Here is a 15000-nt window from a genome sequence, read left to right as displayed (position 1 = left end):
AGCTTCCGGTGAACGAGTACGTGTTCAACGCACTCATCATGGGGCACTCGCAGGCAGAGTAAGTTTTCACCAACACTGAGAGACAGGGCAAAAGATCCAGCACTTGCATTGAACGTGTTTCTGTTTGCAGTGATCTCGAATCGGCCACCGGCATTCTGGCGGTGATGGCCCAGGCTGGATTGCAACCATCGGCCGACACGTACACCACACTATTGTGCGGTTATGCCCGTAAGGGTGATATTGAGTACATCCTCAAAACGATAGACAGCTGCGAACAGAAGGAAGTGTTCCTGCTCGATAAGGACATTCTCGAGATTGTCTACACACTGGCGACCAACGGACATGCAGAGAAAGTGGATCCCCTGCTGGAGCGTATTCGACGACAGGCTGGGTACAATCAGGATGCCGTCAATGTAATCCTGCGTCTCATCAACAAAGGACAGGAAGAGGTCAGCCTTAAGCTGCTGCGTACGATGCCTCGAGCATCGAAAAACGATGGAGAGCTGGCGAACACGGGCGGGTTCCTGGTACGGCAGCTGGTGCGTGCTCAGCGACCGGCCGAAAAGCTAATCGCCATCTGTCGTGAGCTGCAGGAGAGTGGCATGAATGATCGCGCTTTCCTGGTGGCGCTTGAAACGGCTCTCAAGGCCGGTTCGGTTGAGACGAGTTTTGCGTTACTGAAAGAGCTGGCCACACAGCAGCAACCGATTCGACAGCATTTCTTCTGGCCGCTGATGTGCGGTAATCGTGCAAAAATGTCACAGGAAGCACGCACAGAGAACGTGTTGCTCGTGCTGCGCACCATGATGGAGGAATTTAGCATCCACCCGAGCAGTGAAACAATCCGCGACTACGCCATCCCGAACATGCCCGTCACTAACAGCGAAATTGCGATCCAGTTGTTGCGCAGTGTTGGTATCTCGTCGGCCGTCGCTAGTAGCAGCTGTGCCCATCACGCGCTAGAGCGTAACAATCTCAAGGAGGCGGCCAACATTGCGGGACGCTATCGGGCGTACTATTCACCAGGAGTGTTCCGGAAACCGCTGGTGCAAGCCCTCGTCCAATCCCGGGATTATGACTCGTACATACGCTTCTCGCGTTCACTGTATGATGGACTCAAACGATCGCGCCCATCCGAAGACGAAACGGCGGAAGGAGCCGTGGAAGGTGCCGATACCAGTTCCGGCAGAAATGCCGATACCGTACAGGGAGAAACGTTGGGTTGTATGCTGTTCGACGTGGTGACAACGTTCAAGACCGATCGTGTCGAGGTCCTCGAGCGATTGCTGACTGGATTCGTCAACCAGGGCCTCTCGATCAGCGGTGAATTGGCGGAGCGAATCCAGGAACGGCTTGGCGCTGAGCTGACTTCGGAAATCTCGTCCATGCTTTCGAAACTGGCGGCCGGTGATCTGCAGCCGGTCGAAGTAGAGCGTCCCGCGATCGGTAATCAACGCTCGAGACAAGCCAATTCGGCTGGTAATCTTTCAGTACCACAACTGGAACGACTGATCACTGATCTGGAAAACCGAAAGGAAAATGCAAACGGGCTGAAAGCTCAGCTCATTCGTTCGGCCATTCGATCCAACGATGTGCCAAAAGTGGCGGAAGTGGTACAGCGCCTGGAGTCGGAAAACTACGTTATCAGTCCAGCAATCTACGGACAGGTGATGGAACTGTACGCTACGAACGGTAAACTTGAAGAAGCATTCGACCTGCTGAAGCGAGTGAAATCAAAGCAGCCCGATTTTGTGCTTGATCGTATAAAGGTCGTGCGCTTTGCTCAGGGTCTGCTTGAAGCGGAACGTTTCGATGAGGCCTTTCGTTTTCTGCAAGAGCACGCATCCAACAAGACGACGATATCGACAGCAGCATCATCAGAACAGGTCACTGAAGGCAACGAAGCGGAGAATACTGAACCAGTGGATTTCGTTTACAACAGTGCCTGCTGGCGCTTGTTGAATATTTTGGCGGAGAAGGGCAACGTGGAGCAGGTGGGCAGTCTGTTCGATCATTTGATCGCTCAGCGCTACATCAAACCGCAAAACATCTTCCTCGGATCACTCATCAAGGTACATCTGGTGAAGGATGATCTGCCCAGTGCCATGACTGCGTTTGAGCAAATATGCCAGAGATACCGTGCAACTCCATGGAAGACGGAGCTTACATGCCGATTGATTCAGGCCGAAGATGCAGCCAACTTGCAGCGGTTGACGGATCTAAGTACGGAAGTGCACGGCGAAGTGAACAGTCTGTATGATCTCGTGTTTGCGTTCGTCGACTGTGGCCGTATTCGACAGGCAAGGAAAATTCTTGAAACACCTGGACTGAGAACACGCTATCAACGCATACAGACGGCCTGTGAACGTTACCAGCAGGAGGGTAAAACCTCAAGCTTGGAGGGATTAATGGAAGCGACCAAAGATCTCAACCACATCGATCGCGGCGAGATTTATCACAAGCTGTTGCAAAGCTACATCAACGAGCGAGATGCGGATAAAGCACTTGGACTGTGGACGAGAATGCAGGAGGAAAGTGTATCGCCAACGGATGCTTTCCTCACAGAGCTGGCGAATTTCTTGACCACGAATGGGTACGATGTACCTTTTGCCGTTCCGGAAGCCCCCAAAGCAAAGCCCGCGGGCAAGGCAGCAAGCAAGGCTGCTCCAGCAGCTAGCACGAAACGTAATCAGCAACCGCAACCACAGCTAGCACCTGCCGTTAAGGATTTGAAACAGGCGATCAAAATGAATGATGCCGATCGCATTTTGGCCGCTTACGAAGCAGTCAATCCGAACGAAAAGCTAAACCTCACCGAACAGTCGGCCATCATCGAAGCGCTCATCAATCGCGATCGGCTTGGGGAAGCCACAAAGAAGGTGATGAGCATTCTCGAGCAGAATCTGTTCCCTATTCCGCGAACATTCAAGTACTTCCTCAACAAACTGGCGAACTCTGGTGATGTTGCGACGTTTGAGCGGATCTCAAGTCTCATTTCGGACGATTTAAAGCGACAGGTATCCTTTGATAACAGATTTTGCCACGCAAACGTTGCCGGTGGCAACGCGGAACAGTATCTGCGTCGTTTGGAAGAAGCTTGCGAGAAGCTGAAAACCAAGGAGGAAGCGATCGTTGCTGCGAAACACTTCCCCGTTGGTGGCGCATCCGGCATCCTTTCACAGCATCCTGAACTACATGAACGCTACCTTCAGCTAGCCGAACAGTACGCCAAATGGGACTTGTTGGCACCGATCAATGCTCTCTGGATACATTACTTCATTGCGGGCGAATCGGACAAGGCCAACGCAATCTGGGATCGACATCTGGCTCAAAGCTCGCGTATCATGTTCCAAAAGGTGATACAGTTGGCCCGAGACACCAAAGACGATGCTCTCTGCCGACGATTGCTGGAGCAGCTACAGAACTCGAAAATTTCTGAGAAGGGCAAGGGTCTGATATACAGCTGCCTCATCGATACGCTGGTCGGGAAGAATCAACCGGAACAGGGACTATTGGCGCTGGAAACGGCTCTGAAGGAAACCTGTCTTGAGAACGTTAACCGGACGGCGCTGAAGCGACTTAGTGATAGTTTGTCTGCAAAGGGTTTACCTTTCCCGTACGCCATACCGGCAAAAACCGCCAAGGCTGCTGAACCGTCGTCCACCAGCAGCAGTGATAGCGATAGCGAGAGCAGCAGTGACGAGGAAGCAAAGAAAAAGGCCGCGCGGGCACAAAGCGGGAAACAAGAGAGCACTAAAAAAGCGTGAAAATGTGGCGTTATACAGTATAAGGTAATATAGTACCGGGAGCAGTAACCAAACTGAATGAAATCATCAAAACATATAATGAATGTTGGCGTATTAACGGAGGGAATCCGATTTGAATTAGTCGAGCTAATAGTTGAAGCGAGTGCTTGTAGACACGCATTTTCTTTGCGGTTTTGTTCATCATCTATACGATTGCGATGTGTAGTAGTGGAGCCTAATAAATCCTCGGTTTAAAACTATTCCCTGATTCTTCTTTCATTCGCTGGACAACGAGTCGGCTTGGGGAAGCCACAAAGAAGGTGATGAGCATTCTCGAGCAGAATCTGTTCCCTATTCCGCGAACATTCAAGTACTTCCTCAACAAACTGGCGAACTCTGGTGATGTTGCGACGTTTGAGCGGATCTCAAGTCTCATTTCGGACGATTTAAAGCGACAGGTATCCTTTGATAACAGATTTTGCCACGCAAACGTTGCCGGTGGCAACGCGGAACAGTATCTGCGTCGTTTGGAAGAAGCTTGCGAGAAGCTGAAAACCAAGGAGGAAGCGATCGTTGCTGCGAAACACTTCCCCGTTGGTGGCGCATCCGGCATCCTTTCACAGCATCCTGAACTACATGAACGCTACCTTCAGCTAGCCGAACAGTACGCCAAATGGGACTTGTTGGCACCGATCAATGCTCTCTGGATACATTACTTCATTGCGGGCGAATCGGACAAGGCCAACGCAATCTGGGATCGACATCTGGCTCAAAGCTCGCGTATCATGTTCCAAAAGGTGATACAGTTGGCCCGAGACACCAAAGACGATGCTCTCTGCCGACGATTGCTGGAGCAGCTACAGAACTCGAAAATTTCTGAGAAGGGCAAGGGTCTGATATACAGCTGCCTCATCGATACGCTGGTCGGGAAGAATCAACCGGAACAGGGACTATTGGCGCTGGAAACGGCTCTGAAGGAAACCTGTCTTGAGAACGTTAACCGGACGGCGCTGAAGCGACTTAGTGATAGTTTGTCTGCAAAGGGTTTACCTTTCCCGTACGCCATACCGGCAAAAACCGCCAAGGCTGCTGAACCGTCGTCCACCAGCAGCAGTGATAGCGATAGCGAGAGCAGCAGTGACGAGGAAGCAAAGAAAAAGGCCGCGCGGGCACAAAGCGGGAAACAAGAGAGCACTAAAAAAGCGTGAAAATGTGGCGTTATACAGTATAAGGTAATATAGTACCGGGAGCAGTAACCAAACTGAATGAAATCATCAAAACATATAATGAATGTTGGCGTATTAACGGAGGGAATCCGATTTGAATTAGTCGAGCTAATAGTTGAAGCGAGTGCTTGTAGACACGCATTTTCTTTGCGGTTTTGTTCATCATCTATACGATTGCGATGTGTAGTAGTGGAGCCTAATAAATCCTCGGTTTAAAACTATTCCCTGATTCTTCTTTCATTCGCTGGACAACGAGTCGGTTGACGTTTTAATTTCGCCATTTATGAAATAGTGTTCGCCATTTCACAAATTGCCAGCTCCGCAATACTTCGATTAAACATGTTTGAAAGGTACTTAGTATTAATTTACACTTGCAGATATGATTAAGAATAAAATTTCTGGATAATTCTGGGATGCCCTATTTTCAACGGTCGCAGTGCACGTGCTTCGAATTGCGTTACGCCAACCGTAACGTAGAATAACGCTTCTCAACAACCTAAAGCCTGCCACACACAGCACGCGTTACTTGCGGCAGATGCGGCACCTGCGGACTCCTTTCTGGTTTGTCAAACACGTGATCCGATGAGACCCTTCAGACCGGCTGCTGATGCGGCAGTTGCGGCCGATTTTGTACCAAATCACAAATCGGCCGCAAGTAACGCGTGCTGTGTGTGGCAGGCTTAATCGATTGCTCTATCGAGGGTTATAGAGTGGCCGTAACACGTAAACACGTAGAAAAAAAAACTCGTCAACAGATAATTAACTCGTCGCGACGAACAAAGTGCTCTTTTCCCGAGGTTTTCGTGGCGTTCCTTTTCGTTACTCCAGCCAGATTAGTTGTCCGTTCTAAGTAAAGTTTGTGTCAATAAAGTGATATCAGCAGGATGATTCGTCTTGGGCAATTGATCGTGCGACGAAGCCAGCAAGTAAAAGGCATCGAAATTCGAAGGTAAGTCAGGAACACAAGGAAATGGCGAAACTTATTTATAGCCCATCGCTCATTTATGGGAAAAGGAAGAACAGTGAAGTGGGGTCGGTTCAGCAGATTTGATCCTTTTTTTGCTGGCGCTAACTGGCGCGACCTTGAAAACGGTAAAGCGCGTGTTTCGCGTGGTTTCTTCCCGAAGTTTCCTTGAGGCAAGGCCGTTCCCCAAAATATAGGTCAACAGCTAGAGAAGGAATCGAAAACGATTGGGTGTTAATCTTCCTCCCGAACCAGTTTCATAAAGAAGCAGATAATGTGGTGGATGCGCTGGCGTTGGTCACGAACGGCGAATGGACGGACGGTCGGACGGAGCAAAGTCTAGGATTTACGTAAACAACTCGTAATTCCTCGTTAACGCGCGCACGGCACATGGTAGCTGTGTTGACATCGATGGTTCACGTGTACGCGGTTGCTTACCAACGAACACCTTGGCAACTTTTGGCCTTTTTTGCGGAAGAGTTTCGACGATCTTCCACCGACCGATATGAAAATATCCCTCGTTCACATGGCTTACTATGATGGTCATTGGTGTAATCTTTTGTATGAGCTGCTTCTAGTTGTTCCACCAAGCTACTCGCGCGATAAGATATCGTAGCTCGTGCGTGACACCGCCTGCCAGCAAACTGGTTTTCACCAGTATCACTTATGCCCTTATGCTTCTATTTGCAGATGTCTATCCGCGGCACCGCAGGCCAAGCAGGCCGAAACGCAGCAGGCTGCGTCGCCGGCCGAGGCGGAGAAGCGCCAAAATCTGTCCTTCCTGACGAACATCTTCCGCGGTGAGGTGCAACCAGTCCAGGTGTTTCCCTATCCGGAAGCGCTCGATGCCGAGCAAAAGGAGTACATTGCCTCGTTTGTTGATCCGGTCACCAAGTTCTTCGATGAGGTGAACGATCCGATGAAGAACGATGCCAATTCGTCGATCGACGAAAAGACCACGGAAGCGCTGTGGGATCTCGGTGCGTTCTCGCTCATGGTACCGCCCGAGTATGGTGGACTCGGTCTGAACAACACCCAGTACTCGCGCATGTGTGACATTATCGGTGGTCAAGATCTGGGCCTGGGCATTTTCATCGGAGCACATCAGAGCATCGGCTTTAAGGTAAGCAAAGCCACTCAGCACAGATGCTACTGATAAGCAAATGGTAGCACGTGTACCGGCTGATAAGGGACTCTTCCGCGTGGGGCCTGTGAACCTTTAGACCCAGCGGGTGTTATTGAGCCGTCCTTTACTTCATTTTTCGCTTGTGCTTATGCTTTCAGGGAATTTTGTTGTACGGTAACAAGGAGCAGAAGGAAAAGTACCTGCCGTTGGTGTCCACCGGCAAGGTGTACGCTGCATTTGCACTCACGGAACCGAGTTCCGGCTCTGATGCGGGATCCATCCGCTGTCGTGCGGTGAAGTCGGCCGACGGGAAGCACTATGTGTTGAATGGCTCCAAGATTTGGATCTCGAACGGAGGCATTGCGGACATTATGACCGTGTTTGCGCAAACCGAGGTAGAAGATCCGAAGACGGGCCAAAAGAAGGACAAAGTGACGGCGTTCATCGTGGAGCGAGGTTTCGGTGGAGTGAGCAGTGGCCCACCGGAGAACAAGATGGGCATCAAGTGTTCGAACACGGCCGAAGTGTACTTCGAGGATGTAAAGATTCCGGTAGAGAACGTGCTGGGGAAGGAGGGCGATGGCTTTAAGGTGGCGATGAATATCTTGAACAATGGACGTTTCGGTATGGCCGCCACACTTTCCGGTACGATGCGTGCCTGCATTCAGAAGGCAGCAGAACACGCCACTAACCGGGTGCAGTTTGGACGCAAAATTGAAACGTACGGTGGCATTCAGGAGAAACTGGCCAAGATGGCAATGCACCATTACGTGACCCAATCGATGGCGTACATGATTTCGGGCAACATGGACACGGGTTCGCTTGACTACCATCTGGAGGCGGCCATCTCGAAGGTTTTCGCGTCCGAATCGGCCTGGTATGTGTGCGACGAGGCCATTCAAATTCTTGGTGGAATGGGCTTCATGAAGGACTGTGGTCTCGAGCGAGTGATGCGCGATCTACGTATTTTCCGCATCTTCGAGGGTACGAACGACATTTTGCGTCTGTTTGTGGCCCTGACCGGTATCCAGTACGCCGGTGGACATCTAAAAGAGCTGCAGAAGGCATTCAAAAATCCGGCCACGAACATGGGTCTCATCTTTAAGGAAGGATCGCGCCGCGCTATTCGTCGCATCGGGTATGGCGGTACCGATCTCACCCCTTACGTGGCCGAACCGCTGAAGGTATCGGCAAAGCAGTGCTCCGAGTGCATCGATCTCTTTGGCCAAACAGTCGAGTCGCTGCTGGTCAAGTATGGCAAAAAGATTGTCGATGAACAGTTCCTACTGAACCGGTTGGCAGATGCTGCTATCGATACGTACGCGATGGCAGTAGTGCTATCGCGAGCCACCCGAACCGTCAACAAGAATCTCCCCTCGGCCGACCATGAGGTGCTGATGACCAAGGCGTGGTGTCACGAAGTAAGTTCAGCAAGGGCCTAGTACCTTCATCGTTGCAGCAAAGCAGATTCTAATGACTTCTCTGTTTCCTCTGCAGGCAAGCGATCGTGTTCGTGTGAACATTCGAAAGATTAACTCCGACTCGTTCGTGAAAAACTACGGTGTTATGTCGCAGATCTCAAAGACTATCTGCGCCAACAACGGTATCGCGCACAATAACCCACTTGACATTGAGTAAAGTACGAGGAGCCTGGGGTATGTTGCAACAACGACAAAACGACAAGCCTCAGCCAGCGGAGCACGCGATTTCTAGATGGTTTTCCTCGTGGAAACTGTCCCCGATAGTGAGTTCCAAAAGGCATTCGACAAGACGAGATGATAGTACATATGCCTCACCTCTCGACCAAGACGATTCTGATGTGTTACTCTTTTAGTGACAGGGAAGCAAAGCGGTAAACCGTAAAGAAGTTACCCATCGAAAAGTGAAGTAACGATGTAACGTATGGCCATCGTATGTGAGGCACAGACAGGAGTAGTCAATTTTTTATGTAATCTTTTTCCATCTCGTAGGACAATTTTTGTTATATTTTTTAAACCATTTAAGCACATTTTCGTTAGGCAATCACTTGCAGAAATAGATTATCTAGTTTTTTCATTATTGTGAGCAATTATACATGCAACAACCGCTATTCCACCAGCTGAGTGTGTAAAGATTGTGAAGGGATTTATGTTATTATGGGAATCGAATCATTACCACCCAAACCTACAAACCACCTGGACAGCAACTACTAAAGCACTTAATTTTAATGATACCATGTATATAAAACCTCAGATGCTGCTAAAGAGAGTTAAAATAGATAAATAATTTCATAAAATACCGCTCAAAATGTAAATCAATTTGAGTTGTCCGAATGGGGAGGTTAGAAGCTTTCATCCTGCTTCGCATTTCTTATCGATTGGAAGTTTGATAATTTTCCAGCTTTCCTATTATATTGTGTACCATCCAAGAGGCTGCAGTCGTCGCGAAACACATTTCAGAGTATAAAAAAATAGCACAAATAAAAAGAACACTCTCTATTGGATTCTTTTTCTTTTCTAGAATGGCACTGAAGTGTCGATCAGATTGGATGGGTCATCGTGATCGTGATCCAATGGATAAGTTCCCTTTCGTTTCGTAACGGCATTTGATAAGGAGTCACGCGTACGCGTCTTGAAAAATGGAATTCCCGCCCAGGGTGTCCGATGTCCATTCAGGGCAAGCTATGTACATTGGGGGTGAACTAGGAATTCGTAAATCCCTCCTGGGCGAGGAAATGGCGATATCCAGTTTGCGTTAGCGAGATAGTAATGTACGCGGCGATATCGTCTTTTCTGATAACATTTAAGACACGCAATACACCTGGCAAACCTCCCAGGGGGTATCATCGAACCGGCTTGGTTCAGTTTCGAGACGGATTCAACGGAGTAAACATACACTTTTACAAGAAGACAAGAATATGTTGAGAATAACGTGCACTAGTTTCGTCCGAAAAGCAGGTTTTTGTCCCGCTGTTGTACGGAATGTGTCCACGAGTTGCTCGCTATATGGCGCGAAGACCGCGAAGGAGGATAAGGTCAAGCCAAATCGATCGTTTGTGATGAATCTGTTCAGTGGTAAGCTGCAAACGGCCGAGGTGTTCCCTTATCCGGAACCGTTAAATGAGGAGCAGCGTGAATACACGCAGGCCTTCATCGATCCTACGCTCAAGTTTTATCAGGCAAGTGCCTACAGGACATCAGTTTCTCGGGGCAGGTTTTTGATTTGTTTAATGTATCGTTGGAAACGCAGGAAGTGAACGATGCCGCCCGGAATGATACGACAGCCAACGTGGAGCCAGCCGTTGTTGATGCACTCTGGGAGGGAGGTTTCCTTGGGGCGTTCGTTCCAACAGAGTATGGTGGCTTGGGCCTGTCGAACGCACAATCCGTCCGATTATCCGAAATCAATGGAAGCTATGATCTGGGACTAACCATCTATACTGGTGCTCATCAGACAATCGGAACCAAGGGCATCCTACTGTACGGTAACGAGGCGCAGAAGAAAAAATATCTTCCACAGCTAAGCTCTGGCCGAGTATTCGGTGCCTTCGCCCTTACCGAACCTGGAACCGGATCTGATGCGGCCTCAGTGAAGACGAAAGCCGTCCTGAGTCCCTGTGGGAAATACTACATCCTAAATGGGTCCAAACTGTGGATTTCCGGGGGTGGTATTGCAAACATCTTCACAACCTTTGCCCAAACGGAATTTGTAGATCCTCAGACGGGCGAAAAGAAGACAAAGATGAGTGCCTTCATCGTAGAACGTGCCTTCGAGGGGGTCAGCACGGGACCACCGGAGGACAAGATGGGCATCAAGTGCTCAGTCACGACGGAAGTGTTCTTTGACGATGCGAAGGTTCCCGTGGAAAACCTGCTTGGTGAGCTGGGCCAAGGATTTAAGATTGCGGTAAACATCCTTAACTCGGGACGCTTCGGTCTGGGAGCTATGTTGTCTGGCACAATGAGGACGTGTGTCGAGAAGGCGGCCGATCATGTGACGAACCGAGTGCAGTTCAAGCGGAAATTGATCGAATTTGAAAACGTGCAGGAGAAGCTAGCCCTAATGACTACCCATCAGTATGTGGCCCAGAGTATTACCTACATGGTAGCGGGCAACATGGACAAAGGATCGGTCGATTTTCACCTGGAGGCAGCTGTAAGCAAAGTGTTCTGTACCGAGGCAGCCTGGTACGTGTGTGATGAGGCCATTCAGCTACTAGGTGGCAATGGATTCATGAAGTCCAGCGGTCTCGAACGATTCCTGCGCGATATGCGGATATTCCGGATCTTCGAAGGAGCGAACGATGTTCTGCGGATGTTCATTGCCCTGACCGGCATTCAGGCCGCTGGTAATGAGCTGCGGCAGTTGCAAAAAGTGTTGAAGAACCCGCTTAGCAATCTGGGAGTCGTGCTGGCGGAAGGATCAAAGCGTGCTGGACGAAGTGTCGGACTTGGAGGTACCGATTTGAGTCCGTTCGTGGTAAGTGAACTGCAGACAGCAGCGAAGCAGTGCAGTGAGGTAAGTGATTCTCAGGGAGAACCTGGCGTTTGGCGTGGATATTCTGACGATTGAATCATACCTTTTTTGATTGCAGTGTGTGGATCTGTTCAGCAAAACCATCGAATCTCTGCTGGTGAAACACGGCAAAGGTATTGTCGAGAGGCAATTCCAGTTGGCCCGTGTAGCCGACAGTGTTATCGATATCTACACAATGGCGGTCGTCCTTTCGCGGGCCAGTCGAGCGGTTCGAAAGGGACTTCCATCAGCGGCACACGAAGTGCTCATGACGCAAATCTGGTGTCAGGAGGCAAGCAATCGCGTGCAGCGCAATATCCATCGGATTCACTCGAACGCGTTCAGGGACAACTACCAGCGGATGGCGGTGGTGGCGAAGCACGTAGCGGATCGCCGCACCCTACCGTATACTAATCCTTTGGAGATTGACTAAATCCTTTTTACGATATGCGTAGGCTAGATAAAATTCGATGAAAATACAGTTCGGTCCGTTATCAATACTCAACCCACCACTCTTCTCTTCAACGAGTCACTGCTTCTTACGGTCGTTGTGTTGCACTTGAATGCATATGTTCCTAGGTCCATTCCCGCATGGCTGCATGGATGAGGTATTAGTATGGTGGGCAGCGAATCGGCAGACCTCAGTCTCGTGCCAGTCGTCCAGTGATACCACGGTGTCGGTGTTTCCAGTTGTTTCCTTACGATCATCTTACAAACCATCATGTTGCGCTTGAGTGGTCAGATTTTGTCGCGGAATGAGTCATCATCAAAGGCGCTTTTGGGGCTATACTCCAGGTAAGTTTAAGCTATTTTATCATACAATCATATGAGCCACCTTCTGCCGGCATAATATCAAGGTCAGTCGGTCAATGAACGCGTAGTATGTTTGGTAAACAGAAACGCTACTCAGAATCGCTTTCTCGGAGAGGGTCGCCAATCCGCGAGAGCATCGCCAACTCTCTCTCTATCTCTCTCACGTGGGGAGCATTTCGGGAGGCCCAGCTGTGACGTGCCCCACTTGTCCCACTTGTGGTTCATTGTTAAGTATAGAGATCTCGAACGGTTGAGTTTTTGGTGAAGCTACGCTGGCAGAATCATGCATCGGCTACATAGTGCTATTCTGAAGGGTTCCCTAGGCCATTCCTTGCGCAATAATGTGGGATCAGTGTCGTCTATTGGCGAGAGGTAAGAAAGAAAATCAGTAACTGCAAGCCCACTAAAGCCAGCTCGGTAGCATAAGCGAACGAGCGACCGTGATACGTTTGCGGACTTTGCCCCCCTCATCGTACATCGGTATATCGGGGGACAGTGGTGGATTCGCGTAAATCCGCGATGAATAGCACCCGGTTTGTGCGTTGGTCCGGCTCTGAACTTTGGACCGGACCCAAGAGACAGCAGCGACGGGGGCTCAACTGATAATGGAGTGACGGCGACGAAACGATGAGCTAACCCGCTCCGTGTTGCTTCGGTGTGGTGTAGCGTGGCGGGTATGATTTCACAATTGCAGTAAATTACGTACTTTCAATTCCAGATGCTTGTCTGCCGCCGCCCAATCAAAACCGAGGGAAAAGGCACCACCGACACCCACGGTCAACACTTCGTACATGGCGAACTTGTTCCGTGGCGAGATCGAACCGCTCCAGGTGTTCCCGTTTCCGGATGCATTGAAACAGGAGCAGAAGGAGCTAGTGAGCTCGTTGGTCGATCCGGTCTCACGATTTTTGGTGAGTGTTCCATCGCTCTGGAACGCGACGAATTTGCTGGAATTGTTTCTCATTATCTCGTATCCCCGATAGCAAGATTATGATCCAGTGAAGGCGGAAAAGAACGGAGGTCCAGATGAGGCCACTTGGAAGAGCATGTGGGAGATGGGCCTTCTGGGTATCCAGGGGCCAGAGGAATATGGTGGACTGGCCCTACCGAACACAGGTTACGCCCGAATGGGTGAACTGATCGGTGCCGTCGATCTTGGGCTGGCGGTAGTGTTCGGCGCCCACCAAAGCATCGGTTGGAAGGGTGTGCTGCTGTACGGTACGGAGGAGCAGAAGAAGAAATATCTGCCCCAGGTGGTGACGGGTGGCACGCTTGCTGCGTTCTGCCTGACGGAACCGAGTTCTGGTTCGGACGCCGGGTCAATTCGTAGCAAGGCGGTAAAATCGGCCGATGGTACACATTACGTGTTGAACGGCTCCAAGATCTGGATTAGTGGTGGTGGTCTGGCCGACATACTCACGGTGTTCGCACAGACCGAGGTGACGGATCCGAAGACGGGCCAAAAGAAGGACAAAGTAACGGCGTTCATCGTGGAGCGAGGTTTCGGTGGGGTGAGCAATGGCCCACCGGAGAACAAGATGGGCATCAAGTGTTCGAACACGGCCGAAGTGTACTTCGATGATGTAAAGATCCCCGTAGAGAACGTACTGGGCAAGGAGGGTGATGGCTTCAAGGTCGCGATGAACATCCTGAATAATGGCCGCTTCGGTATGTCCGGCACGTTGGCCGGTACGATGGCACATTGTATCCAGAAGGCGGCGGAACACGCCACCAGTCGTGTACAGTTCGGACAGAAGATCGCTAATTTTGGCAACGTTCAGGAGAAGCTCGCCCGCATGGCGATGCGTCAGTACGTGAGCCAGTCGATGGGATACATGATCGCTAATAATATGGATGCTGGGCACAAGGACTACCATCTGGAAGCGGCTATTTCGAAGGTGTTCGCCTCAGAAGCGGCCTGGTACGTGTGCGATGAAGCGATTCAAATTCTCGGTGGAAACGGCTTCATGTCCGCCAGTGGTTTGGAGAAGTTCCTGCGCGACATCCGCATCTATCGCATCTTCGAGGGAGCAAACGACATCCTGCGGTTGTTCGTTGCACTAACTGGTATTCAATATGCGGGATCACACTTGAAGGAGCTGCAGCGTGCGTTTAAAAACCCGACAGCCAATCTGGGATTGATTTTCAAGGAGGGTTCACGTCGGGCGGTTCGTAGCATTGGCTACGGTGGTACCGATCTGAGTTCGTTCGTCGCCGAACCACTGAAGGAATCGGCTGCACTGTGTGCTGATAGTATCGATCGATTCTCGAGAAGCGTTGAAGCGTTGCTGATCAAGCACGGCAAGGGTATTGTGGATCAGCAGTACCTGCTTATCCGGCTGGCTGACTCGGCGATTGATATTTACGCCATGTCATGTGTACTGTCGCGTGCGACGAAAGCGCTCCAGGAGAAGGTCCCTTCTGCCGATCATGAAGTCCTGATGACAAAGGCATGGTGTATCGAGGTAAGCAGTCTCGGGCAGGTGTGTAGTTCCAGAGAATGTTAATTCGTGTTTTCTCTTCCGTTTAGGCTAATGCACGTGTTCGGAACAATATCCGCCAGGTGCATAATGGGGCCTTTTTGAAGAACCATGAAACGATGAGTTCCATCGCGAAGAACGTGTGTGAGCA

The 15000-nt window shown here is 50.3% G+C and overlaps 4 protein-coding genes across 5 annotated transcripts in view; all 4 read left to right on the top strand.

The window, feature by feature from the left end:
- The window catches only part of LOC125951046 (leucine-rich PPR motif-containing protein, mitochondrial), a 4790-nt gene extending 784 nt beyond the window's left edge, over positions 1-4006 (top strand). Inside the window, exons 3-4 of the mRNA XM_049679555.1 lie at positions 1-58; positions 131-4006. The exon at positions 1-58 is cut by the window's left edge and continues 288 nt beyond it. Coding sequence (XP_049535512.1) covers positions 1-58; positions 131-3767 — 3695 coding nt within the window. The 3' untranslated portion in view covers positions 3768-4006. The remainder of the gene's footprint in view (positions 59-130) is intronic.
- A 1672-nt stretch (positions 4007-5678) lies between these two features.
- LOC125952667 (very long-chain specific acyl-CoA dehydrogenase, mitochondrial-like) lies at positions 5679-9352 on the top strand. Its single transcript, XM_049682277.1, has 4 exons — positions 5679-5921; positions 6627-7059; positions 7221-8483; positions 8560-9352. Exons 1-4 carry the CDS (start codon positions 5857-5859, stop codon positions 8698-8700), a joined length of 1902 nt encoding a protein of 633 aa, XP_049538234.1. The 5' UTR covers positions 5679-5856; the 3' UTR covers positions 8701-9352.
- A 744-nt stretch (positions 9353-10096) lies between these two features.
- Positions 10097-11989, top strand: LOC125952483 (very long-chain specific acyl-CoA dehydrogenase, mitochondrial-like). Its single transcript, XM_049681957.1, has 3 exons — positions 10097-10223; positions 10295-11559; positions 11636-11989. Exons 1-3 carry the CDS (start codon positions 10100-10102, stop codon positions 11987-11989), a joined length of 1743 nt encoding a protein of 580 aa, XP_049537914.1. The 5' UTR covers positions 10097-10099.
- Positions 11990-12128: 139 nt separating this feature from the next.
- The window catches only part of LOC125952579 (very long-chain specific acyl-CoA dehydrogenase, mitochondrial-like), a 3064-nt gene continuing 192 nt past the window's right edge, over positions 12129-15000 (top strand). The window contains exons 1-4 of one of the 2 annotated variants that reach the window (XM_049682129.1): positions 12129-12351; positions 13088-13280; positions 13353-14834; positions 14900-15000. The exon at positions 14900-15000 is cut by the window's right edge and continues 192 nt beyond it. In XM_049682129.1, coding sequence (XP_049538086.1) covers positions 12278-12351; positions 13088-13280; positions 13353-14834; positions 14900-15000 — 1850 coding nt within the window. In that variant the 5' untranslated portion in view covers positions 12129-12277. Of the gene's footprint in view, positions 12352-12482; positions 12742-13087; positions 13281-13352; positions 14835-14899 lie in introns of those variants that run through there. The other variant, XM_049682128.1, reaches the window with a different exon arrangement.

This window comes from Anopheles darlingi, chromosome 2 (assembly GCF_943734745.1).
Source record: "Anopheles darlingi chromosome 2, idAnoDarlMG_H_01, whole genome shotgun sequence".
In the NCBI taxonomy this organism is placed as follows: Eukaryota; Metazoa; Arthropoda; class Insecta; order Diptera; family Culicidae; genus Anopheles; species Anopheles darlingi.
Note: the sequence above shows the minus strand (reverse complement) of the source record. Positions and strands in the feature narration are given on the sequence as shown.

Coding starts and splice junctions, on each gene's coding strand:
- LOC125952667 (XM_049682277.1), top strand. CDS start 5,857: ATGATTCGTCTTGGGCAATTGATCGTGCGACGAAGCCAGCAAGTAAAA. Junction 7,060..7,220: donor ATCAGAGCATCGGCTTTAAG/GTAAGCAAAGCC, acceptor TTATGCTTTCAG/GGAATTTTGTTGTACGGTAA. Junction 8,484..8,559: donor CCAAGGCGTGGTGTCACGAA/GTAAGTTCAGCA, acceptor TTTCCTCTGCAG/GCAAGCGATCGTGTTCGTGT.
- LOC125952483 (XM_049681957.1), top strand. CDS start 10,100: ATGAATCTGTTCAGTGGTAAGCTGCAAACGGCCGAGGTGTTCCCTTAT. Junction 10,224..10,294: donor GCTCAAGTTTTATCAGGCAA/GTGCCTACAGGA, acceptor AAACGCAGGAAG/TGAACGATGCCGCCCGGAAT. Junction 11,560..11,635: donor CAGCGAAGCAGTGCAGTGAG/GTAAGTGATTCT, acceptor TTTTGATTGCAG/TGTGTGGATCTGTTCAGCAA.